At 49.2% G+C, this 27,374-nt stretch overlaps 1 protein-coding gene across 1 annotated transcript; it reads left to right on the top strand.

The window, feature by feature from the left end:
• Nucleotides 1–27,369, top strand: LOC143927347 (sphingomyelin phosphodiesterase 5-like). Its single transcript, XM_077451368.1, has 7 exons — nucleotides 1–871; nucleotides 3,327–3,402; nucleotides 16,047–16,187; nucleotides 22,979–23,068; nucleotides 23,670–23,733; nucleotides 23,816–23,960; nucleotides 26,877–27,369. The coding sequence occupies exons 1-7, from the start codon at nucleotides 17–19 to the stop codon at nucleotides 26,979–26,981; spliced, it is 1,476 nt and encodes a 491-aa protein (XP_077307494.1). The 5' UTR covers nucleotides 1–16; the 3' UTR covers nucleotides 26,982–27,369.
• Nucleotides 27,370–27,374: the final 5 nt, after the last annotated feature.

The following is a 27,374-nucleotide window of genomic DNA, read 5'->3' as shown; positions in this document are numbered from 1 at the left end:
GCCGCGTCCAGTCTAGATGTTTCTGCCCGAGTCCCCGTTCAGTTGTTCTTGCCTTAATTTCCTTTTCTCTCTGAGTTCAGCTCTGCTTTTCCCTTCTTACTGGTGTATCGATCGTCTTCTGTGCTGTGCAGTTGTCACCAGTGTAGAGCGCTCCCGCTGCCCAGACCTGAGATTCTTCTGCTTGCTCCTTGGGGTCCCTTTGTTCTTGCTTCTCTTCCTTCTCTCTCTACCGCTAAGTTTTCTGGGTTTCCTGTTTTGGGCTCCTCTGCAGAGGCTTCGCCGTCCCTTCTCCTATCAGAATTCCATAAAGACTCCCACTCTTCCAGACAATATACTTACTGGTGACTGCTCCTTCATCTTCATCAGTGCCAACCTCTGCCTTTTCCCCGATGGCTTGGCACGTTTCAGTAACCTGAACCACACGCAGCGGCGCAGTGCTGCCATTTCCCGCCTCCTGTGTTCCTCCTCAGAGCCTGCCAAGAATAACTGTGAACACGTGGTGCCAAAGTGTAGCACAGAAAATATCCTGCCAATGAGCGAGATACCTTATAAGACAGAGGATGATTTCAGTGCAGAAGGAGATGTGCCATTTGAAGTGTCCATAATTTTCCCCCAAAATGCCGACTTTGTTTGCCTGCAGGAAGTGTTTGATGGACGAGCTTCACGCAGACTATGCCGTTGCCTTGGGTCAACCTTTCCTCACATTTTGTATGATGTTGGACCATTAGGACTTCATGGTCGTGGATTTAGGTTCTTCAATAGTGGATTATTCCTGGCCAGTCGTCACCCAATCATGGCGGCCAAATATTACTTCTACCCGAATGGACGTGGGGAGGATGCCTTGGCTTCCAAAGGTCTCCTCTGTGCCAAGGTAAACTCACATAGTAGAACCTAAAATGGAATTAAGAATCAAGTAAAGTGTTCTTAGAGTTGTGAGGCCTTTTAAAGACCAGGTAGGGTAGCTCTATAGTCATAGATCATTTATTTGGTGAAGTTGCTTTTGGTGTTTTTCTTTCTCTTTAACTTTGGAATATTTTCATTGTAGTCTGTACTTCTATCCAGACTGGACACATTTCCCCATTTTATTTTGGAAACCTTCAGTAGTAGTGTAAGGGGTCACTACCCTGACCAACCACCAATGTAAGGGGTCACTACCCTGACCAACCACCAATGTAAGGGGTCACTACACTGACCAACCACCAATGTAAGGGGTCACTACACTGACCAACCACCAATGTAAGGGGTCACTACACTGACCAACCATCAATGTAAGGGGTCACTACACTGACCAACCACCAGTGTAAGGGGTCACTACACTGACCAACCACCAGTGTAAGGGGTCACTGCTCTGACCAACCACCAATGTAAGGGGTCACTACACTAACGTGCCACCGATGTAGGGGTCACTACAGTGACCAATCACCAGTGTAAAGAGGCACTACACTGACCAACAATATAAGGGGACCAAACTGACCACCAATTTAAGGAGACAATACACTGACCACCAGTGTAAATGTACATCATACTCACCACCAATTTAAGGAGATGCTGCACTGACCTTGGTATGGGGAGGTGCTACTGTGACCATCAACATAAGGAGCACTATATGGACTGCCAATGTAATAAGACACTACACTGACCACCATTCTAAGGGGGCACTACATTGATTACCAATGGAAAGACAAACTACCCTGACCAACCACCAGTGTAAGGGGTCACTACACTGACCAATCACCAATGTAAGGGATCACTACAATGAAGGACCCCCAGTGTAAGGGGACACCACACTGACCACCAATGTAAGGGAACCAAATGGGCCACCAGCATATAAGGGGGAATACACTGACCACCAAAGAAGTGATATGCTACACTGACCACCAATGTAAGGGAGCACTACACTGTCTGGGAATGTAAGGGGACACCAAACTGACCACCAATGTAAGGAGACATCACACTGACCGCCAATGTAAATTGATTATACACTTACCAGCATTGTAAGGAGACACTATAATTTTCTACTGTGTTCCTTTTCTGACCATTGTTATTATTATTATTCATTTAAAAGTAAAGTTCAGGATTAAAAAATAAATTAAACATTTATACTCACCTAGCTGGATGCATCATCAATCCCATGCTGCATCTGTCTCCTGCCAGCTCTGCAGTGATAATCGAGCGATCAAACACCACTGATTGCTCAGTTCACCTCCTCCACTCTGAGCAGAGGTCTGTGACTGTCAGTCACGGCTCTCTGCTCTTTCCTCCAGCGCACCAGAGTCTAAGCCAGGGGCTGTTCCAGACTTCTGGGTGGACCCTGACCATATGATCGGTATCTTTCCTAAGCCTGGACCAGTTCAGTGACGTCAGCCAACAGGGGGCTTCAGCCCATTGGCAGCTGAGACCTGTTTACAGGAGTGTAGAATGAGCTGCACTCCAGCCATCCATAGGAGCAGTATAGCCATTCTTCTCCTTTAATTTGCAAATTTTTACTAAAACTAATTGTGTTGTATAATTTGCAGGGGGGTTAAGTAAGGGGTTCCCTGTGACCTGAAAATTACTTTAGTGGTTCCTTCGAGTTGAACAGATTAAGAAAGGTTGATCTCGGAGGATTTGTTTTTCCAAGTAAAAGCAATAAATGAATATTGGATAAAGGAAGATATAGAAAGGTTGTAAGCATATTCTGAATCTCTCAGCCCTTGTACACACGGTCGGAGATTCCAACAACCAAATCCGTCGGAGTAATTCCGATGGATTAATTCCGGAAGAGGTTCGGAAGTGATGTTGCATACACACGGTCGGACAAAGTTGACGGAAAATCCGATTGTACATAACGTGATGACGTTATTTCGTTACGACGGGACTACGTTCAGGCTAGTAGCCAATAGCTTTGGTCTAGGAATTTGATCTGAGCATGCGTGGCACTTTGTCCGTCGGAGTAGGCTACACATGATCGGAGTATGTCCAATAGGAGCATTTTGTTGGAAAATTATACCAGCAAGTTGGAAAGTTGGTCCGTCGGATATTTCGAAGGAAACAGTCCGATGGAGACCACACACAGTCGGAATATCCAACAAAACGGTCCGATAGGACACATTCCGTCGGAATTCCTGACCGTGTGTACAAGGGCTCAGTCACCTATAACTCATAATACACAAAGGTGTGGGTTTTATATATTTGGTATTAAAAAATGAGGCCAATTCCAGTCTGCTACAGCACACAGAATTCAGATGATATTTAGTGAGTCTGCCCCTTGTTATATCTTCTCTGTGAGATATACTGAGGGCATGTTTATCTCTAATCTCCAGTTTTTGAATCCTTTTTCCATACAGGTTCACATTGGAATGACGAAAGAAAAGCAAAGAATTGTGGGATATATAAATTGCACGCATTTACATGCAACAGAGAGTAAGTCAATTCTAGATGACTAATACATACAAAAATCAAGGGACGCTAGAGAGGGCTGGGCGGGGGACATAGGCATGTGCTCAGGGTGTGCCAGGTGTGTCTGGGCACACCTTATGCTGCTACACACGATCAAACAAGCGGGTGGAAAAGTCCGGCAAACTCAAGTCCGCCAAAAATTCCCCCCGTGTGTAGCCTCCGGCATACTTTTTTGACCCGAAAGTACGGCGGACTTAGAATGCCGTGTTGCACTCCAATCTTCCCGCCGGACTTGCATTTCGGCGGACAATCCGGCTGTGTGTATGCCAGTCCGCCGTACTTTTGAAATGAGCAGACTTTTCCCGCCCGGAGAAAAGTCCGCTCATTTCGAGCGGGTCTCCAGGTAGGTGGGGCCCGTGAAGGAGACGTCGCTGGCCCCGCCGCCTGGTATAGACTTAAAGGGGAACCCCAACGCCGAAAAAAATCGGCGTGGGGGTCCCCCCTAAGTCCACAATAGACCCTTGTCCGAGCACGCTACCCGGCCGGCCAGGAAAGGGGGGCGAGCAAGCACCCCCCCTCCTAAGCCGCACCAGGCCGCGTGCCCTCAACATGGGGGGTGCCTTGGGGAAGGGGGGGCCGCACGGCCCCCCCACCCCAAAGCACCTTGTCCCCATGTTGATGAGGACAAGGGCCTCTTCCCGACAACCCTGGCCATTGGTTGTCGGGGTCTGCGGGCAGGGGGCTTATCAGAAAACGGGAGCCCCCTTTAATAAGGGGGCCCCCGGATACCGGCCCCCCAGCCTATGTGAATGAGTATGGGGTACAATGTACCCCTACCCATTCACCTGTAAAATAAAAGTACAAAAAAAACACAACACACGAGATAAAATACTTTATTGCACAGCTCCGGGGGTCTTCCGTCTTCGGGGGTCTTCTCGCCGGACTCCTCCGTTATCTTCTTGTAGCTCTTTTGCTAGCGGAGGGGTCCGGCTTTCTTCCTCGCCGCTGGCCTCTTCTTCTGACTTCGGGGGTCTTGTCCCCCTCTTCGGTTCTTCTGCCGGGCCACCGCACCTTCTTATAGCTCTTTTACAGGCGGTGGCCCGGTCTTCTGTCTCCGCCGCCGCCTTCCGTTCTTCTTCTTCTTCTTCTCCAGGAGATGTTGACTCGACGATCTCTCCGGCCGCAATGCCAGGGACGCACTGCGCTGCCACTTATATAGGGACAAGGGGTGGTGTCACATGGGTTTATGTCACATGGGTTGGTGTCACATGGTGACCCCGCCCCCTTACGATGTCACACCCATGTGACATAAACCCATGTGAAACCGCCCCTTGCCCCTATATAAGTGGCAGTGCAGCGCGTCCCTGGCATTGCAGCCGGAGAGATCGTCGAGTCAACATCTCCTGGAGAAGAAGAAGAAGAAGAACAGAAGGCGGCGGCGGCGACGACAGAAGACCGAAGAGGGGGGACAAGACCCCCGAAGTCAGAAGAAGAGGCCAGCGACGAGGAAGAAAGCCGGACTCCTCCGCTAGCAAAAGAGCTACAAGAAGATAGCGGAGGAGTCCGGCGAGAAGACCCCCGAAGACGGAAGACCCCCGGAGCTGTGCAATAAAGTATTTTATCTCGTGTGTTGTGTTTTTTTTGTACTTTTATTTTACAGGTGAATGGGTAGGGGTACATTGTACCCCATACTCATTCACATAGGCTGGGGGGCCGGTATCCGGGGGCTCCCGGATTCTGATAAGCCCCCCGCCCGCAGACCCCGACAACCAACGGCCAGGGTTGTCTGGAAGAGGCCCTTGTCCTCATCAACATGGGGACAAGGTGCTTTGGGGTGGGGGGGCCGTGCGGCCCCCCCCTTCCCCAAGGCACCCCCCATGTTAAGGGCATGCGGCCTGGTGCGGCTCAGGAGGGGGGGCGCTCGCTCGCCCCCCCTTTCCTGGCCGGCCGGGTAGCGTGCTCGGACAAGGGTCTGTTGTGGACTTTGGGGGGGACCCCCACGCCGATTTTTTTCGGCGTTGAGGTTCCCCTTTAAGTCCATACCAGGCGGCGGGGCCAGCGACGTCTCCTTCGCGGGCCCTGCCTACCTGGAGACGCGCTCGAAATGAGCGGACTTTCCTCCGCGTGTGTGGGCGAGTCCGTTCATTTCAAAATTAGGGCGGATAGTACAGCGGACTTAGTACGCCGTATTAGTCTGCTGAAAAAGTGCCGTGTGTGGGCAAGTAGCCCGTTCGGAAAGTCCGACGGACATACCGCTACGTGTGTACGCGGCTTTAAGCAACATGCGTGGTAACGATTACCCCTGATTCCTGGTGCCCTCTTTCCTTCCCCTGCAGTACTGCCAGCTTACCTCCTCTCCCTCCAGCTGCTGCTGGGGGAGTTTCACGATTGAGTTTGGGCAAAGGGGCCGGTAAATGTTTAATTTACCAGCCCCTTCCTTTTCTAAATAAACACAGTGAGTGATCTGTACCAGTCGATCCTGTGTTCATTCTTAACGAAGGCATAGTAAACTATGCTGCTCAGCACAGAGCACTTCCCGGAGAAAGGAACTGGATAATCTCTGTCCTTAGTCCCTTTCTCTGTCTCAAAAGTGAGACATCAGGGGTCTGTTTTAATCCCTTGATATTTCACCAAAATGTAACCAAATAATAAAAAATAATATTTTAAAAACTTATTAAAAAAGCTAAATTGTAAAAAATAATAAAGAAATAATAAACATCAACAAAACTACTGACACTAATCTCTGCTGACACCAATCTCTGCTCTGCTGATACCGTCCACTGCTCTGCTGATTTAAACAAGTAAATTTGTGCTCTGGGGTGCTCACCCTAATGCAATAGGGTGCGCACACCAATGGCAGGGGCATGTCAGCAGCAGAGACTTAATCATATGCTACCGATGAGGTTGCAGGTCCCAAAGGCGCTGTCGCTCAAGCTGTGTAGGGCTGGGCGGTGGATGTGTCAGCAGCCGGGACTGGACACTATGCTGCCAATGACATTGCAGGTCCCAGAGGAATTTACTGCGAACCAAGGATATGTGTGTAAGCCACTCAGGCTGTATAGGTGTTAAGGAATCCAATGTACATAATGATAATCAGAAAATGTCTATTTGCTTATGTGTATACATGTTCCTTACTTATTATGTAGTATACAGATTGACTTTATGTTCGGAGCCAAGATGGCGTCTACCCCCCACATCCCCCGCGTTAGAAGAATTCATTTGAGATAACAGAACCAGTTTCAACCAAACTTCAAGCATCAAGTTTCTTCATTTCTCTTGTATTGTAACCAATGAGATGTACCAATTAGACTGACATAGTAATGACGTATCTTTCTGTATAAAATATTAACACCGCCCACCAATAAATCAGTATTTAGAAGTAGCCTGAGCTGAACATATCTCAGAGAGTGTTTACTTCTAATGTGCATGCACATTTATACTTTTTAATTAGGAATAGCAGCAGATAACCAAGAACTAATTTATAGTTCTAATCCATCACAACTGGCGCCCGTGTGTGGGCGGCTTTCAGGCCACAATCGAAGGGAGACCGCATTCCAGGACTGAAGGCTGGCCAGATCAGAGAAGGAGGTTAAGCGCGCAGCCCTAACAGTACGGTAAGTATATTTATCCTTACCATTTGTACGACTTCTCTGGTTGGGCCGTTTGATTTTGTCTTGTTGGCTCCTTTTGATTGTTCAAAGAGGCAGGTAACTTATTTCTCGCCTGAAGCCGTTTTAACGAACCTGCTAATGGTTTTCTGCTGACTATTATCTGTTCAGTGTCTGTCATTCTGAAGGGCTGCAAATTTAGCAGACTGAAAGTGCAGCTGCAGGCGTGTGTCCATCCTCACCCCTAGATTGTATCTCTGGTGGTGGGGTGGAATTCTGCAGGCATTTATAGACGGGGTTACTCGAGGTTGGCTGTGTAGGACCTCTGAGGGTTAATCTCAAACTGTGAATGAGGGCAGTTTGAAAGAAGACTTGCGGATGTGGCAGTCTTGCGAAACGTCTATGAATGTTCTGCTCGGGAAAGCTTTCCTGAGGGTTTATCTCAAACTGTGAATTAGGGCAGTTTGAAAGAAGGCTAGCTGGAATTTGGCAGTCTTGTGACTCAGGTGAGCTTTTCCCGAGAGCTATCTTTGCAGTTCAAAGAGTGTCAGGTGTCATGTCCTGTGTGTGTATTTGTCCATTACTGTTTGATATACACGAAGAGGGTGACAGTGAGAGAAAGTGGCTACCTGAAGGATCAGTTGGGCCATAAGCCACTGCTCCACACCACCTCTGACGTGCTAGTTTTGACCCTCGAACAGTCAGGAGTGTGTAGTCAGGAGTGTGCTAGGAGACAGATCTCTCGCAGGGATGCGAGCCCCCACCCTAGGAATTCTTTGATAAGACAGCAGTCAGAGGAGTATTAACCACTTTGTTGCCTGTATTCTCCTCTTAAGCCGTCCGCTGAGAGAGAGAGAGAGAGAGAGAGAGAGAGAGAAGGAGAGAGAGAAGGGAATGCTAGAATGTGATATTAGAAGAGGAGAGAAGATGTTGCAAGAAGCAGAGGAATGGCATGTGCTGATAAGAAGAAAAAGGGGAGTCTGTGTGATAACGGCTTATTGGATGTGGCAGAAGCATGGTTCAGGACGGCTAGGGCATTGCAAAGAGGGTTGGATAGAAGAAGAAATCAAGAAAGATGCAAATTGTACTATGTATGTGAATCACAGAGTTAATAATCATGTGGCTGTACCGCCCCCATATACAAAAAACTGGAACGAAGGAGGGGAGGGGCAACCCTGCTATCCGCCTAACGCCCACCCCCTTCTCACCACCCCAACCCAAGCACAACCCACTGTGACCACTCCCAGTGGCGGCCACCTTGGTACACCCAAGCCCACGCTTCAAGCACAGCCCAGTGCACTTCCTGCCGGCGGCCATCTTGGTACACCCAATAGGCCCAGCCATGGCCTATACCTAGTTCTTCCCGTTTTAAACCAGGATGGTTCCTACCACACACCTGTCTTCCCTAATATGGAAGCACTACCTTCACTTGCCGGATATGTTAATGATGAAGAAGCATCCGAGTGGGAAGACCAACAACAGGCAGCAAGGCCACCTGCTGATTTAACCCCTAATCTGGCTCCAGCCTCACAGTTCCGGGAGGATCTCAAACGTATGCTGACAACCATAAGGAACAGTGCCCCTTCCCTGCCCCAACACCAGTCTCGGTTACCAGAAGGGGCACCGGTGATGTATGTCGCTTTTACCCCATCACAAGCAGCAACCTTAGTGACAAGTCTGCCTGACCCAGAGAAACAGCCAATGCCCTTCTACCGCAGGATAGTGCAGATACAGGAAACTTACTCAGCTGCCTGGAGAGACTTGATCAGCCTATGCCAAATTAAAGCAGGACATGTCTTTTGGCCAGTCATGCAGACAGCCTTCAATGATGCCTGCCTGGCAAGTGCCACTTCTTATACCTCAGGCTTGGAGTTCTGTGCACAACTCCGCGACTGGGCAAAGGAGAAATTGGCAGATCAGACCACCACAATCCAAGATATTGCCCAAGATAAAGGGGAGTCTGTGGAGAAGTATCATGCTAGACTCATACAGGCCTTTGATGATCTGGGCTTCTCCCTCTATGAAAAGACACACACACACATGTTATCATCTGCTTTTGTCTCAGGACTCAGAGAGGATATCAGAAAAAGCCTGATGGTGGCCCGCCCTGAATATCGCGCAATGAAAATGTCCGATTTATTGTTGGTGGCCAAAGGGATAGAAAACCAAAAGGGGAAAAAACCAACGCCCCTCATGGTAACACAAGATGAAGATCCCGCCTACACTCGTCCTCCACCACTGCCCAATACCAGGGAGAAGATCATCTGTTACAACTGTGGAAAGCGGGGTCACATCAGAAGAGTATGCAGAGCCCCAAGATATCCGGGACAAGACAGGGATCCCCGCGAAGGGCAACGTGGAAATTAACCTCCACCACCACGCCCCAACTCACGCTAGGAAATGGGCAAACCCGTGTCACCCCTTATGACAGTGTCCTCAAATGTGACTGGAGGACCCCTAGCAAAGGTCACGTTCCCTATACAAGGAAAACCTACCACTTTTCTCATTGACACGGGTGCAGCCAGGAGTGTGTTGAGAGCTGAGGACCTGCCTGATAATTCTTTCCTTTCCACTATTGATGTTTCCTGCGTGGGAGTGGATGGGGTGCCCCGCTCCAGTCCACTCACTGAGCCTCTCCAAGTGGGGACATTTCCCAATTTGCTTACCAGATTTGTGGTGTCCTCTACATGTCCCTTGAATCTACTAGGAGCTGATGTGCTGTCCAGACTACAGGCTTCAATCATTTTCACACCTGAAGGGGGGGTGAAGTTACATACTCCCTTATCCTTGGAAGACTCATCTGCCTTGTGTTCTCTGCCTCTTATGATGACACTTCATGAAGCAATAACTCCAAGTTCAATACCACAGGAAGTACTTGACAGAATTCCTGCGTGTCTATGGTCCACAGGCCCGGAAGACATTGGTCACTTAAAAGTGCCACCAGTTTCAGTCAAGCTCAAAGAGGGCGCATCATTGCCCCGGAAACCACAATACCCACTTAAGTTGGCGCAATCAGAAGCTATCTCGAAACATGTAGCTGCCTCGGTCCAGAATGGGGCCTTGATCCCCTGTACCTCACCATGTAATACACCTCTTTTTCCTGTCAAGAAGAAAACACCTAAGGGAGAACCTGACAGATACAGGATGGTGCAGGATCTGCGAGCAATTAACGAAGTCACAGTGTTGGACACCCCAATTGTGCCAAATCCACATACCTTATCAGCTGTACCTCCAATGGCTGAGTACTTCACTGTGGTGGACCTGGCAAATGCATTCTACAGTGTACCCCTGCATCCTTCCTGCAGGTACCTCTTTGCCTTCTCCCACGAAAAGAAGCAGCAACGTACCCAGACAGTTATGCCAAAAAGGGGCACAGAACTCTCCAAGCTAGTTTGCAAATGCTACGGCTATCATCCTTGACACATAACAAGAGGATCACCTGGAAGTGACTCTCCTCCAATATGTTGATGACCTTCTCCACTGTGCAGCTGACTTACCCACTGTTGAAGTCACCTCAGAAAGCCAGTTGGGCTATCTTGCCACACAGGGTTGCGAAGCCTCAAAGCCCAAATTGCAGTGGTGCTCAACATCTGAAGCTCGAGGCAATCTCTGACATCCCACTGCCACAAGGCCAGAAGCCCCTTCATTCCTTCCTTGGACTAATTTCCTATTGCAGAGCATGGATTTCAGAAGGCTCCCTACTGATGCAAGTTTTGTATGATGCCCTGAAATCAGACCCCTTCCAGATGTCTCCTGAAGCAATATCCAACTTTGAGGCCTTCAAGTACACCATCTTTGGTGCTAAGGCTCCCAGACTACGACAAAACGTTCAAGCCCTTTGTATCTGGACATCTGGGACATGCTACAGGTGTACTCGCCCAATCACACGGCATCTGCCAATGCCCTATAGGATATTATTCCTGTCGGCTGGATGCGATAGCAAGAGGAGGCCCATCGTGTCTGCGAGCTGTCTTTGCTGCACAAGCCTTGTTTGACAAAACTTTGGACTTGGCTCTCGGACTCTGCCTCGTTCTGCTTGCTCCCCATGACATTGCTCCCATACTCCACCAAGATCCAGCCAAAAAATCTGTCCATTGCCAGACACTTGAGACTCCTGTGTTTCTACCTTCTAGACAGCATTACTCTATTACGTTGTCAAACACCGAAACCTACCACCCTTCTTCCACTTCTCGAGGGGGGTAAGGAGGAGGAGTCGAGTCTTGACTTGTCACCCCATAACTGCATCGAACGAATGCGGCTGGAAACCACGCATATCCCCACCATGAGTGAAATACCCCTGCAGGATCCAGGTCACCACTGAAAACTCGGTTCTCCAAACTGAAACCTTACCGCCGGTGATGTCTGCACAGGTGGCAGAGCTGCAAGCACTTACTACAGCATGTAAATTGGCAGAGGGAAAAAGAGCCAACATTCATACGGACTCAAGATATGCTTTCAGCGTTGCCCATGATTTTGGTGTTATCTGGAAGGACAGAGGGTTCCTGATGGCTGCAGGAACACCTGTGAAACATAGCTCAGCCATCAAGGACTTGATGGACGCCCTGCTTCTCCCAACCCAAGTGACTATTCTAAAGTAAAGCACACGACAAACTAAACTCGAAGGAAGCTCGAGGCAATCTAGCCGATTCAGCTGCCAAACAGACAGCCAGTGTTCCACGGGAAGTGGACAGCAGGGTGGTAGAAGAAGACCACCCTGTGCTTACCCTACAGACTCTCCCAGTGGACAGAGTTTATCTGAAATAATTACAGGAAGCAGCAAGTCTGGATGAGAAGGAAAGCTGGAAACGGAGAGGAGGAACTCTCAGAGATGGACTATTCGAGTGCAACAAGAAGCCTTGTCTACCCAGGAGTATGTACCCAGCCATGGTGCAATGGGGAAATGGAACTGCCCACTTGACAAAGACTCTTATGAACTTATGAGTTACTTCATTGACCAACAACTTCTGCAGATCATGCACTATCTGCAACAAATGTAACCCAGAATGTACAGAAAAGGCACAGAAGAAGCACCTGGCAAAAGCTCTATACCCCTTCCAGAGGATACAAATTGATCACTCCCAAATGCCAAAGGAGTGACAGATTCGAATACGCCCCCTAGTGGAGGTGGACATGACTGCCAGGACCACAGCTAAGGAACTACTGAGTGAGATAGTATGTAGATTTGAGGTCCCAGAGGTGATCGAGAGCGATCAGGCCCAGCCTTCACAGCAACCCTTACAAAAGATTAGGGCAGCACTGGGGGTTCAGTTGGCTCTACACACCCCTTACCACCCTCAAAGTAGCGGGAAGGTAGAAAGGATGAAAGGGACACTAGAAAAACAGGATGTTAAAGATGGCCCAAAAGACTAACATGAGTCGGCCAGACAGTTTGCCCATTGCCCTGTTCAGTGTCAGACACACACCCCGGGGGAAATATGCCCTATCCCCTTATAAAATTTAGTTTGGTTCAGCCCCCAGACTTGGCTGTTACTTTCCACAACAGTTACAGTTGCAATCTGATGTGTTGCCTAATTATGTAACCGCATTATCACGAGAATTAACCCAAATGCATGTCCAGGTGTTTTCTTCCATTCCAGATCCTGAATTAGATACAGGAACACACCAACTACTGCCTGGAGATTGGGGGCTGGTAAAGAAATTTGTGAGAAAACATTCTCTTGAACCCAGATATGATGGTCCATTCCAAGTTTTGCTGACCACAGCCACCTCAGTGGAATTGGCCGGGAAGAACACCTGAATACACGCTTCCCACTGCAAGAAAGCTCCACCCCCAAGGACAAGATCCCGCCCACTTCATTACGACCATGCTGCATATCCTTTTTCTGTTTGGTCTAGGGGGGAGGCCCAGGAGGGGGTCATCACAAAAAATGATAACATAATTACATTTTGGTACAACTCTTCAGGTACACATGTGACCACCTTTACCTTTGATTACTGTGACATAGTACCTTGTCCGTTTGACTCTTTCATGGCAATGCCATTGGTACAGTGACATCCCTGTTGGTAAGGTGAGACATCCCTGATGGTAATATGTGTGTTTTACAGACAGTTACTGGGGCCAGAATTGTGGTTCCTGGGAGGGACAGTGGGTTGAAACATAGGACCAGATTAGAGGGTATCTGGACCGGTGAATGTGCCCTGAAAAGGTGATTACGCCCCTCCATATCCTAGCAGAAGATACCCCTGATACATACACTGACCCAGCACACAGTCAGAGGAGGAAGCGAGCAGCTCTCTCCGGAAGCTTTGACCCTCATGTGTACATAGATGCTATAGGGGTCCCAAGGGGGGTCCCTGATGAATTCAAAGCCAGGGAATTGCTGGCCAGTTACCCCCCACTTCCTACATGACATTCCAGAACCGGATGGCCTTAGACATGCTGTTAGCTGAGAAAGGAAGTGTCTGTAAAAATAGAAAAAACGGGAACCTGTTGCACCTACATTCCTGATAATACCGGCCCAAATGGTAAAGTAACTTTAGCTATAAAGAAATTAGAAGATTTGTCATTGGAGTTGAAGAAGAACTCCGGTATTACAGACCCATGGGATCAATATTTTAGCTGGATGAGTGGGTGGTAGAAGGTGCTCGCCCAGATAGGGGTAACGGTACTAATAATCCTGATTCTTTTACCCCCCGATTGTATGCTGTATTCTACCTTTCGTAAAGAAGTTAATGAGCAAGGCTGTAGAAAACAGCCCACCTACATTTTTCCACCAAGAAGAAGAGGACCCTCTTATGATGGAGAATGACAAACCCTTCACTCCTCTACAGTCACTCCCTGTCCAAAATCTCACAGTCCTCTAGGGTTATAGGGGTAGATAGCACCTGATTGCCCTTCTCCAGCTGTATCGAGGGGGGTAGTGAACTAGTTGCTGCCTAACTCTATATACAGCTTAAAAAGAGTTGCTGAGGAGAATGGGCCAGGTGAGTAGGACCTTTAGATGAGGGACAGAAGAAAATAGCCATTTTAGGGGGGACTGTTAAGGAATCCAATGTACATAATGATAATCAGAAAATGTCTATTTGCTTATGTGTATACATGTTCCTTACTTATTATGTAGTATACAGATTGACTTTATGTTCGGAGCCAAGATGGCGTCTACCCCCCACATCCCCCGCGTTAGAAGAATTCATTTGAGATAACAGAACCAGTTTCAACCAAACTTCAAGCATCAAGTTTCTTCATTTCTCTTGTATTGTAACCAATGAGATGTACCAATTAGACTGACATAGTAATGACGTATCTTTCTGTATAAAATATTAACACCGCCCACCAATAAATCAGTATTTAGAAGTAGCCTGAGCTGAACATATCTCAGAGAGTGTTTACTTCTAATGTGCATGCACATTTATACTTTTTAATTAGGAATAGCAGCAGATAACCAAGAACTAATTTATAGTTCTAATCCATCACATAGGAATGAAGTCCTGTGCCCACCACTGTGAGTGTTGGCGGGGAAGGGGACATGTCCATGCTCCAGGCAATGGTAGAGAGAGACTAAGTGTCCCGGGAGCCGCACATCAAGTCAAGATCTGATGTGTAATAGTGAATGGAAGTCTCAATCTGGGCCCCCACCAGACCATGCCCCCAACACGTTTCTCTCTGCGCTCCAGTGGGCAGAGGGAAACATGCTGGGCCTGTGGCCTGGTGGAGGTCCAGACTGAGACTGGCATTCACTATTACACAGCAGGTCTTGACTTGATGTGCCGCTCCCGGGACACCTAGTCATTCTCTCCCAGAGATATTGTCACTCAAGCTGTGGAGGGCTGGATAGGGGGGGCGGGGTGAGCATCAGGCACTGGACACTATGCTGCCAAATACATTGCTGGCCCCAGAGCCATTGTCACTCAAGCTGGGTAAGGCTGGGCAGGGGCATGTCAACAGTGGGGGCTGGACACTATGTTGCCAATGACATCCCTGGCCCGGTCCCATAGGCATTGTCACTCAAGCTGTGTAGGGCTCCGCGGGGGTGTGTCAGCATCAGGGACTGGACAATGACTTCCACTGGCCTGTCCCAGAGGTATTGTCACTCAAGCTGTGTAGGGCTGGGCAGGGGGGTGTGTCAGCATCAGAGACTGGACACAATGCTGCCAGTGACAATGCTTGTCCCAGATGCATTGTCATTCAAGCTGTGGAGAGCTGGATGAATGCACTGTTAGTAGCAGGGACTGGACACTATGTCGCCAATGACATCGCTGGTCCCAGATGAACTGTCACTCAACCTGTGGCAGGCTGGGTGGGTGGGGGGGGTCGGGGGTGTCAGCAGCATGAGCGTATTGGACCTATTGGCATACGGTCTGCGCAACTACACCCTATACATAACTCATAGGTGAGAAGCAGGGATGCAAACTGACCATGCTAGGACAACTGCACTTCTGTTTTTAGTGTGGACAGAAAGCAACAGGAAGGGGGTTTCCATAAGGACAGGGTCACCAGTTATTTTTTCCTGCATTTTACTACTGAAGGGTAATGCTAGATGCATTATGGGGGGGGGGGGGTGGTTCCCCAATAATAAACATATTTCATCTGTTAAAAGAGAAGTATTGGAATCTCAAAAAAAAAAGAAGCATACTGACCTAGATGGCTGCAACACCAGCTGCAGCTGTCCCCCTGCCGCCTCCAAGACCGAGAACTGAGTGATCAAACAACGCTGATCGCTCAGCTGCAGCTGCAGAGAGCTGGTGACTGTCAGCTGCATGTTCAGGCTTTTGAGCAGATCGTGACCATATGGTCAGGATCTTTTCAGAGCATGTACCAGCTCTGTGACGTCAGTTGACAGCGTGCTTTAACCTGATGTCGGCTGAGAATGGGTCACAGGAGTGCAGAACTGCAATCCTGTGATCCTCCAGAACTCACTGGATCAGCAGGTGGGGGGAGGAAGGCAGGCATGGCTGGCTATCAGCCACATCCGGAAAGGTGGAGCCTGCTGTCAGGTAGCTTGCAGGTAATTGCAGAATAAACTTCAGATTTAAGGGCTATGTCGTAATCAGGTGTCACTATGTATAAAGTTAACCAGTGAAACCTCTCTTTGTATGCAGGTGATGTGTTCATCCGCTGTGATCAGATGTCTTTGATCCTGGAGTGGGTTGTGGACTTCCAGTCACAATATGGTGAAGATGGAGATCTGGTTGCGTTTGATGTCCTTTGTGGAGACTTGAACTTTGACAATTGTTCCACAGGTAAATGAAGACTTCTAATTTAGGCCCCTTGTCACCCCTGAACGCACAAGGCCGTAATTGCAGGTACCACTTGGCACAGCATCCAGCCGCAGCTTGCCATAAATGTTGACAGGCTACCTGCAGCAAGACTGGACTCTGCCCCTGTCCCTCCCAGGCACCAAAAGGCTGGGCAAGATGCACTCAAAAAACGGCCATTGCCAGCAGTCCCCCACATCACGCATTAGGGTGCTCTACTGCGCATGCACTGTGGCACATCATCAGGCAGCCAGGAGAGGCTGTTCGAATTAAAAATAAAAGTTTAAAATTAGGGGTGTAGTAATGGCCCCGACTCCCAGAGGCCTGGTGACCTCCAGCGGGTTACTAGGCATGGCAGGTGTAATGCAAGATGGATTAATTGGGGCGCCAGTCACATTTTGAATGCGAACAAAATAGATTTATTGTCTATTAAAGGGTTTGTTAACCCATATATATAAGACTATGCCAGCCTTTCTATTATACCAGCCCTTCTACTGGCATAGCACACTATGTAAGTCGTTTTAAAAAATGAGCATTCTAAATACCGAATTTCAGCAGTCTTCGGGCCGGTCACATGACTCGCGGTCGCTTTACAGCTCCGATAGTTGTCTTCTGCGTCAGGGGCCGTGATCTCCCTCTGACGTCAGCCAGGGAGATAACGTTGTCGCTTGTCTCCTCCGCAGAAGCCCTGTATCTTAGCTGTAAAGCATCTGCGAGTCATGTGACTGGCCTGAAGACAGCCGAAATTTGGTATTTAGAACACTCGTTTTTTTAAAACCACTTACGTAGTATGCTATGCCAGCCTCTAATAGAGGGGCTTGCAGTGACAATTTAAGTCAACATTTTACAATAATAGCGGGGGGGGGGGGGGGTGTTGCTGGGCCGGAGACAGACAGAAAGGGAGAGGAAGGAGGGGGATGAGGGGGAAGAGAGGAGAGCAGAGGGGACAACAGCGTATGATGCAGGGATGTACTGTGACCATGGTGGTCAGGGCTGAGCAGCCTTGCTTTTCGTGGTCAGCCCAGAGAGGGCATACAGGAAGTGGAGGGTTCAGGGAGTTTTTTTTTTACAGTTTAGAGGGGCAGATTAGCACTGTGCTGTGTAATCTGCTTTAAGGGACCAGGATCTGTATTTTTTTTTGTGGGGTTAACAAACACAAGAACTGGGGGAAAGATGGTTAGGGCCTGAACACCCTTAGCCCTTGTACACACGGTCGGAGAATCCGTCGGAATGTGTCCTATCGGACCGTGTTGTCGGACAATCCGACTGTGTGTGGTATGCATTGGACTGATTCCGTCGGACCCAATTTTCCAACATGTTGGAAATATTTTCCGACCAACTGGTTCGATCGGACATACTCCGATCATGTGTAGAGAATTTTGATCGGACCAAGTGCCACGCATGCTCAGATCAAATTCCTACATCAAAGCTATTGGCTACTAGTCCCATCGTAACGAAATTACGTCATCACGTTCTGAATGATCGGATTTTTCGACAACTTAGTCCGACCGTGTGTATGCAACAGTTTCGGACAAGATCCGACAGGCAAAATCTGACGGACAAAATCCGACGGATTTGGTTGGCAGAATGTCCGACCGTGTGTACAGGGGCTTAGGCACATGCAATACCAATTGGCAGACTCTGAGATAAAATAGGCAGACAGCTATACAGGTTGAGGGCCTTTAAGCTGGTTGCAACAACTTTATTTGTAGAACTGCTAACTCCTATGGCAACTGAACTCTCCAACGTCAACGCAGATCCCCACACTTAACTCACAGTGTCCGGTTGCAGATCTCCACTCACATCTCACATACTCTAATGCCCCATACACACGAGCGGAAATTCTGCCAGCAAGTCTGATGAGAGCTTTTGGTTGGAAATTGGGACCGTGTGTATGCTCCATTGGAATTTTGCTGGTGGAATTCCAGCCAGCAAAAGATTGAGAGCAGGTTCTCTATTTTTCGGTCGAAAAAAGTTCCAATTGGAAATTCCCATCGTCTTGGTACAATTCCGACAAGCAAAATTTCTACGCGTGCTCGAAAACAATTTGACGCATGCTCGGAAGCAGAGGCGGCTCTCTAATTAGGCAAATTAGGCGGCCGCCTAAGGCCTCGCCCTCACAGGGGCCTCGTGGCCGCCTAATTTACATCTGCTCGATCACTGGACTGAACAACAGGCTCCAGGTGCCATCTGTAAAAGCCGTGCGGGCAGCCATAGGGCACACCGGGCGGGCCGCAAGTCCATGTGGGGCCCTAAAGCAACTGAGCTGCTCCTGCTCCTGCAGCCCGCACCGCTCACCCACCTGGCCTCTCCGCGTCTGGCCGGTTGCCTATTGGGGTCAGGAGTCCGGCCAGGCTGCGGAAAATATCCCTGCCCTATGACTGTGAAGGGGAAGGAGGAGCTCCGGTGATCCCATCCCAGCGCCTGCTGCATTCTGGCCGACTACCCCCAGAGATCGTGAGTGCCCGGCCGTGCCGCCCTCCTGTGTGCCTGGATAGGAGGAGCGGCGGGGACAGCTGCATATGGAGGAATTGAGCTTTCCATATTCCTCCTGCAGCCGCTGAATGACCGCTTCTTCTGCGGGCATTCGCCGGCTGCAGAAAGAATATGGAAAGCTCAATTCCTCCATATGCAGCTGTCCCCGCCGCTCCTCCTATCCAGGCACACAGGAGGGCGGCACGGCCGGGCACTCACGATCACTGGCGGGGGTCGGCCAGGCTGCAGCAAGCGCTGGGATGGGATCACCGGAGCTCCTCCTATCTAACTCTTTTACTGCCCCGATGCTTCCTGGTTCCTCACAGTTCTCCCTGCATACCATCTCTGCTTCCTGGCTCCCCCCAGTGCTCTCTGGTCCTCCGTGCTCTCCCACTGTGCTGTCCAGCCCCCCCCACTTCTCCCCCCATGCTCTCCCCCCACTGTGCTGTCCAGTCCCCCATTCCTGTGCTCCCTCACAGTGCTTCCCCACAGTGCTCTCTGGTCCCCACAGTGCTCTGTGCTCCCTGGCTCCCCCCATGCTCTCCCCCCACTGTCATGTTCAGTCGCCCCCCCACTTCTCTCCACCTCTCCCCCAGTGCTCTGTGCTCCCTGGCTCCCCCCCCACTGATACCCCCCCCCAGTGCTCTCTGGTCCTCCCTGTCTCCCCCATACACTCCCCCAGTGCTCTCCGACCAACCCGTGCTCCCTGGCTCCCCCCAACAGTGCTCTCCAGCTCCCCAGAGCTCTCTGCTCCCCGTGCTCCCTAACCTCTCCCAGTTCTAACTGCACCCCCAGTGCTCTCTGCCCCCTGTGCTGTCCAGTCCCCCCCCAGTGCTCTCTGCCCCCCATGCTCCCGCTGTGCTTTCAACTTACCCCTGTGCTCTCCAGCTCCCCCCACAGTGCTCTCCAGCTCCCCTTTGTGCTTTCCAGCCCCCACTATTCTCCCTGGCTCCCCCCATGCTCTCCACTCCACTATGCTATCCAGCTCCCCCCAGTACTTTCCAACTCCCCCCACCTCCCCCGTGCTCCCTGGCTTCCCCCATGCTCTCTACCACACTGTGCTATCCAGCTCCCCGGTGCTCTCCACCCCCCACCCTCCCTATGCTCTTCTGCCCCTTCCCCAGGTCTCTCTGGCCCCTATGCTCTCCATCACCCCCCATGCTCTCTGCCCCTGCCAGGCTCCCCACTCCCGCCAGTGCACCCCCCCAGTGCCCTAGCTCCCCCAGTGCTCTCTTCCCCCTAGTGCTCATGCCCCCCACACTCTTGCCCCCCCTGCTGCTCTCAGCCTCACTCCAATGCTCTCCGCCACCCCTGTTCTCTTTCTGGTTCTCTTTCTGGGTTCACCCCCGGGCAGCTCTGCTAGGTTTCCCCTCTTTTCACTTAGGTTGCTGCAGGGGTCTCTCAGGCTGGGGAGTGTGGAAGAGACCGCTATTATGGGCTGCTCAGTCTATTTTTTGTCCCAGTCCGGGCCTGGTGGGCAAGTTGAGCAAGAGACTTGCAAGGATCGATAGTCCTGGAGACGAGCTCTAAAGACTTCCCAGGACTGGAGTACAGGCTGACTGGGGCCGGAAAACGAGGACAGATGGAAGGTACCAGATCCTCTGGAAGGAGCAGGACACTGTCCCCACCCAGACTGAGAATGGACCCTGCCTGCTGCTGGCCGTCATGAACACCCTGCTGGCATGGAAGGTAACGTACCGAGCATCACACACAGCTTCCCATAGACAGGCACTGCAGACTGGGACATGGTACACAGGAGGGGCTACAGACAGGAACGGGGCTAGAGATCTCTCTCTCTCCACCTTCCTCCCTCTCTCCCTCCCCCTCCCCTCTCTTCCCCTCTCTCCCCTCTCTCTCCCCCGCTCCCCCTCTCTCTCTCTCGCCCCCCCCTCTCTCTTTCTTCCTCCCCCCTCTCTCCCACCTTCCCCCCTCCCCTCTCTCTCCTTCCCCCCTCCCCTCTCTCTCTCCCCTCCCCCTCTCCCTTCCCCCCTCTCTCTCTCTCCCTCCCCCCCTTTCTCTCTCTCCCTTCCCCCCTCTCTCTCTCTCCCTTCCCCCTTCTCTCTCACCCTTCCCCCCTCTCTCTCCCTTCCCCCCCTCTCTCCCTTCCCCCTTCTCTCTCTCCCTTCCCCCTTCTCTCTCTCTTCCCCTCCCCCTCTCCCTCTCTTCCCCTCCCCCTCTCTCTCTTCTCCCCTCCCCCTCTCTCTCTCTTCCCCTCCCCCCTCTCTCTCTTCCCCTCCCCCCTCTCTCTCTTCCCCTCCCCCTCTCTTTCTTCCCCTCCCCCTCTCTCTCTCTCTTCCCCTCCCCCTCTCTCTCTCTCTCTCTTCCTCTCCCCCTCTCTCTCTCTTCCTCCCTCTCTCCCCCCCCTCTCTCTCTTCCTCCCTCCCTCCCCCTTTCCTCTCCCTCCCCCTCCCTCCCTCTTCCTCCCCCTCTCTTCCTCCCCCTCTCTTCCTCTCCCTCTCCCTCTTCCCCTCCCCCTCTCTCTCTTCCTTCCTCTCTCCCCCCTCTCTCTCCCCCCTCTCTCTCCCCCTCCCCTCTCCCTCTCTCTTCCTCCCTCTCCCTCTCTCACTCCCTCTCTTCCCCTCCCCCTCTCTCTCTCCCCCGCTCCCTCACTCTCTTTCCCTCCCTGTCACCCTCCCTCACTGCGCTGGGATCCCCCCACTCTCATTCCTCTGTGGATGTGGAATGATTCAATGACACCTCTTCCCATTCTCCCAAGGCAAAGGGGGAAATCCTAGAGGGCTTGTCACCTGTCCCAGATGTTGTATTGGCTGCATATATCTGAGGAGGGTGCTCTGGAGGTGGTGCTGATCGCCTGTGGGCTAGATCCACGCATCTTTCTGCAGCCATTTTTACTTGCTTGAATTTTTTTTTTATCCATTATGGGCGTGAGTGGGGCCTCGTGTCTAAATTTTGCCTAAGGCCTCACAAAGCCTAGAGCCGCCTCTGCTCGGAAGCATTGAACTTAATTTTCTCGGCTCGTCGTAGTGTTGTACGTCACCGCATTCTTGACGGTCAAAAGTTCAGAGAACTTTTGTATGACCATGTTTATGCAAGCCAAGCTTGAGCGTAATTCCGTCGGAAAAACCATCCAAGATTTTTCCGATGGAAATTCCGTGCGTGTGTACGAGGCATTACTGTAGATTTTTCTCACTAAACGCCCAGTCTTCTCACCAGACCTTCAGATCCCAGCCGCCCGCTGGATCCCCTTAGCTCCTCCACAGCTAACGCGCTGTACACTCCAAGCGTCACCCGCACTACCTGCTGGCTCCTTGGCTTGGCTCTCAGCTAACCCACTGAATCCTCTTCAAGTCTCACCCACGCTCACCCGCTGGGTACATGACTTGAACACTGAAGCTTACCCAACTTGTTCACCATCCCCGGCTAGTGAAAAAGGCTGCTCTGGTACTTCTTCAGACTTCACAAACCTGGCCTCTGATAACAGGAGTAGTTGTGCCTTACTGGCGACTGTGTCCCTCTGGTTCTCATTTGCCTCTGGTAACAGGAGTGGTCGTCCCATGTGGCAACTGCTTCTCCTTCTCCTCTGGCAACACTTGGTTCCCCGTCTGGCTGAACCTCTGTAACTATCAGGCTCCCCTGGGGCTGAGCTTCTACACACGTGGCTAGGCCTCAGGCTTCAGGACTAACCTTCAGCTGCTGCTTCACATACAGACCCCAGGCCTCAGCCTGGGGCTAAAAGAACACTGATCACCTGACTCCTTCCCCTTAAATAAACTATTCCATAATGCAAAGTAGCTACTCTGATTGGCTGGGAAATTATGTCTATTCACAACCTGAACTCACCGTGGTCTTGTCATTCTAATGCCAAAGGCAGCAGTGCCACCTATTGACAGAAGAGAGAAATGTACCAGATTCAGGCTTAATGCAAAATGTCAGTGGATACAACTACCAATTAGCCAGGCTAGTTACCACCTAGCATAACTAAATTTGTTAGCAACCCTGCCTACTATCAGGGTGCTACATCGGTAATAATTTCAAATAATAAAAAAGAAAAGGAAAACATTTTAACAAAAATATTGTTGTCTAAAATGACCATTAGCAGTTTATTTCACATTTGTCCTTTTATAAGCTTAGAAAATGAAAGAAATATTTTTTTTATTAATTATAGAGTTTATTATCAAGTTAACTGGCACATACTGATGCTGTTACATTTGGTCTAATCATACAGTATAGATAGTGACTTAATAATGCCCATTTATATTTGCAACTTTTTTTTTTTAACAATTGAAATATTGACACCCAGATCATATGTGAGTTTACAGCCCATTTGTTTCCTATTTCAGACCACTGCATGGAGCAGAAACACCCCCTGTTCTCTGTATATAAGGATCCCTGTAGAGACTGTACTGGCCAGGACAGACGGGGTACAGTGGGTGAGTATGAAGACATGCCAGATGACCTTAACCAGAATCTCTCAACATTTTATACATCACGGCACGTTTTAAAAGTATGCAAAGGCTCAAGACACCCCCCGGGTGAATGATAAATTGTCTATGATGGGGCAACAGACTGTGTGATGGGGGACTCGGTCATGGGAGTACTTTGATATAATTGGGGGCTTTCATGTATAGGGGGGGAGAAGGGGCATGAAAGGGGGCCTCTGATGTGATGGGAGGGGGGGGCCTCTGATAGAGAATGTATTTGGCTATCCGTCCTGTAAGGACTATATAGGGGAAGGAGGGAAATGGGACAGTATCTGGAACTGGATCAGGCAAAGTCCCTCTGAGAAAAACATTATCTGCCTGCCATCTTCTCAGTCAGCATAGTCTCATTTAGAAAGGGTTCCTAACTTGTTCTAGATGATGAAAGGCCATTTTATTTTAAATATGAGAACTGAGAATATGTTGAGAATGGCTGAATTTGGATTTTTATGGTGGCAGATGGGTGAATTGCAGTGATACAGATTGATGTTTGGAAGTTTACATTGGGTCCTCTGTAGGCAAACCTATAACAATGGCTTCTTGTTGGTCCCAGGAACCCTCCTTAGATCAGACTGTCTCTACCAGGAGGCTGTCAACACTCCGGCCAATCTAAAGAGGTGAGATGGGGCTTATTGGGAATCGGTGGAATATTCTACATGTCATGTTCATCCTGAAATCTCACTCTGTGCTCCGTTGCAGGACTCTGGATTCAGAGGCTGATCGAAAATTGTACGTGGCTCCACCTCTTTCTGGAGGGATCGAAGGGAGTGGGAGTGGTGCGCATTGGACGGGGCGTAGAATAGATTATATTCTGTACAGAGAATCAGATTCATTACTTTCTTTGGTGAGAGGAATATAGGACATATTCTGAGATTGTATAAATGTGTCCTATCCTAAAAAGATTGTATGGGGTTATCCTATGGAGATCGCATAGGTGTTTTTCTATCCTATGGAGATGCTATAGGTTTATCCTATGGAGAATTTATAGGTTTATCCTATCCTATAGAGAATGTGCATACTTATCTATCCTACGGGGATTGTATGGGTGTAACTTAACCTAAGGAAAATGTATGGGGTAATCTTTTCCTATGGAGATTATACATGTATTTCCTGTCCTATGGAGATGGTATGAGCCTATCTTATGGAAATCGTAAAGGTGCAGCCGATGCTATGGAGAATTTATAGGGCTGTCCTATCGGGATTGTATAGGTGTATACTATCCTATGGGGAATATATGGCACTGTCCTCTCAGATGGAGAATGTATGTGGCTAAACTATGGAGATTAGAGGTCTGTCCTGTTTTAGGAGATTTAGGACTATCCTGTGGAGACTGTATAAGGCGGTCCTATCCTATAGAGATTGTATAGAGCTGTCCTAACATATGGAGATTTTATAGGGCTGCCCTATTATATGGAGGTTGTATAGGGCTGCCATAGCCTATGGAGGTTGTATAGGGCTGCCCTATTCTATGGAGGTTGTATAGGGCTGCCCTAGTCTATGGAGGTTGTATAGGGCTGCCCTATTCTATGGAGGTTGTATAGGGCTGCCCTATCCTATGGAGGTTGTATAGGGCTGCCTTATTCTATGGAGGTTGTATAGGGCTGCCCTATTCTATGGAGGTTGTATAGGGCTGCCCTATTCTATGGAGGTTGTATAGGGCTGCCCTATTCTATGGAGGTTGTACAAGACTATTTTTCTTATGGAGATTGTAAAAGGCTGTTCTATTATTTGGACATTGTGGTCATTTTGTTATAACTAACATACAAAAGTAGTACGTACATGGTTCAATTCACAGAGCTTTATCACAAGAATAAGAATCAGTTTTTTTTTCAGTATATACACAATATTGTCAAAAGTATTGTGACACTTGCCTTTACATGCACATGAACTTTAATGTCATCCCAGTCTTAGTCTGCAGGGTTCAATATTGATTTGGCCCACCCATTGCAGCTATAACAACTTCAACTCTTCTGGGAAGACTGTCCACAAGGATTATTAGTGTGTCTATGGGAATGTTTGAGCATTCTTCCAGAAGCGCATTTGTGAGGTCAGGCACTGATGTTGGGCAAGTCTCTAATTCATCCCAAAGGTATTCTATTGGGTTGAGGTCAGGACTCTGTTCAGGGCAGTCAAGTTCCTCCACCCCAAACTTGCTCATCCATGTCTTTATGGACCATGCCTTGTGCACTGGACCAAATCATTTGGTGGATGGGGGGTTTATGGTGTAGGGTTGCTTTTCAGGGGTTGGGCCTGGCTCATTAATTCCAGTGAAGGAAACACTTAAGATGTCAGCATACCAAGACATTTTGGACAATTTCATGCTCCCAACTTTGTGGGAACAGTTTAGGGATGAACCCCTTGACTGCTCTGCACAGAGTCCTGACCTCAACCCAATAGAACACCTTTGGGATGAACTAGAGCGCAGACTGTGAGTCAGGCCTTCTCGTCCACATCAGTGCCTGACCTTACAAATGAGCTTCTGGAAGAATGGTCAAACATTTTCATAGACACACTCCTAAACCCTGTGGACAGCCTTCCCAGAAGAGTTGAAGCTGTTATAGCTGTAAAGGGTGGACCAACTCAATATTGAACCCTACTGACTAAGACTGGGACGACATTAAAGTTCATGTACATTGAAGAAATGGCAGCACTCCAAGATCCATCAAAATTCTTTAATAAACGAACATCCCAAGTGTTACAAACAGTTCAAATGGTAGATGCGTTTCACACACTAACAGTTGCGCGTATCCATTACCAATGGTGGTAATGAATAAGCGTACCTGTTAGTGGGTGAAACGCATCTACCATTTGAACTGTCTGTAACACTTGGGATGTTCGTTTATTAACCACTTCCTGCCCGGTCAGTAGCAGATTTTCCTCCGGGAAGTGGTTCTGTTATCCTGACTGGGCATCATATGAGGTACAGCAGGATAACATGCTGGTGCGCACACGTAGGGAAGCACATCACGGCGATCCTGGCATGTCAGTCTGACATGCCGCATCACTGATAGTGATCAGCTGTGACCAATCACAGCTAATCATAGCGTGAACCATTAAGTGCCGGTAAATGGCATTCCTCGATTTGTGCTGAGAGGGAGAGCCGATCTGAGACGATCCGCAGCACTCCCTGTTAGAGGGGGGTCTGTGCTGATAATCAGCACATTGATTATCAGCACAGGCCCATCAGATGTAATTAAAAGCTGCCAATCCGTGCCCAGTCAGTGCCCCATCATAACCCCTTGCCAGTGCCCAATAATGTGCCAATCAGTACCTACCACAGTGCCAATCAGAGCCCACTACAGTGCCAATCAGTGCCCATCAGTAACATCTACCAGTAACTAATCAGTACCTGGCCATCAGTGCCACCTGTCAGTGCCAATCAGTACCATCTATCAGTGCCCATAACAGCCGACTGTCAGTGCCCATCACAGCCGTTTATCAGTGCCATCTATCAGTGCCCATCAGTGCTGCCTATTGGTGCCCATTAATGCTGTAGTTCTTTTGTTTGGATATTAAAGTTCATGTGCGTGTAAAGGCAGGAGTCCCAATACTTTTGACAATATAATGTTGAAAACCCAAGCCCAAGTTCCACATGTAGTTATACCTGATATAGTCAACCCTTGTATGGCCTTTGCTGGCGCCTGTACATGGTGTGGTTTCCCTATGAACTCTTGTCAGCTTATAATTATTTTGAAACCTCCATATTCCATGTGTGCACACTCCTTATCATTCCTGATTGTGTTTTATCTGCTTTTTTAAGGCTGTGAACAAGTTCCAGTTCATCACACAACTGGCCGGACTGTCGGATCACATTCCGGTCTCAATGCACTTCTCCGTCTCACTGCCAGGGGGCTCCTCCTTGTGAAGAATGACACGACTATACCTCACTGACACGTCTGATCTGATGTACTGTACATTTATTTATTGCAGATACTTATATAGTGCAGAGAATTTACGCAGCACTTTACTAATTATACAATCACATCAGCAATTTTGAGGAGCTTACAATCTAAGGTCCCTAACTCACATTCATACATACACATATTAGGGCCAGTTTATATTCTAGAATGGAGCCAGTTAACCTCCCGGCATGTCTTTGGAGGGTGGGAGGAAATCAGAGTACCCGGAGGAAACCCACACAGGTGACGAGTTTGCTAATCCCAAAATTTGTAAATTTCTTGTTAATGGAAAGATCATTATTTTCTTACCAGGATGTAAGATATATTTCTTTTGTTCATTTTAATGAACCATGTTTAGA

This window comes from Lithobates pipiens, unplaced genomic scaffold, assembly GCF_037356315.1.
Source record: "Lithobates pipiens isolate NorthernLeopardFrog02 unplaced genomic scaffold, aLitPip1_a1.2 Scaffold_23, whole genome shotgun sequence".
NCBI lineage: Eukaryota > Metazoa > Chordata > Amphibia > Anura > Ranidae > Lithobates > Lithobates pipiens.
Note: the sequence above shows the minus strand (reverse complement) of the source record. Positions and strands in the feature narration are given on the sequence as shown.

Bases quoted from the DNA above. Each gene is read 5' to 3' on its own strand.
- LOC143927347 (XM_077451368.1), top strand. From the start codon at position 17: ATGTTTCTGCCCGAGTCCCCGTTCAGTTGTTCTTGCCTTAATTTCCTT. The intron at 3,403-16,046 runs GTAAGTCAATTC...CTTTGTATGCAG, and splicing joins GCATTTACATGCAACAGAGA to GTGATGTGTTCATCCGCTGT. The intron at 23,961-26,876 runs GTGAGAGGAATA...TGCTTTTTTAAG, and splicing joins CAGATTCATTACTTTCTTTG to GCTGTGAACAAGTTCCAGTT.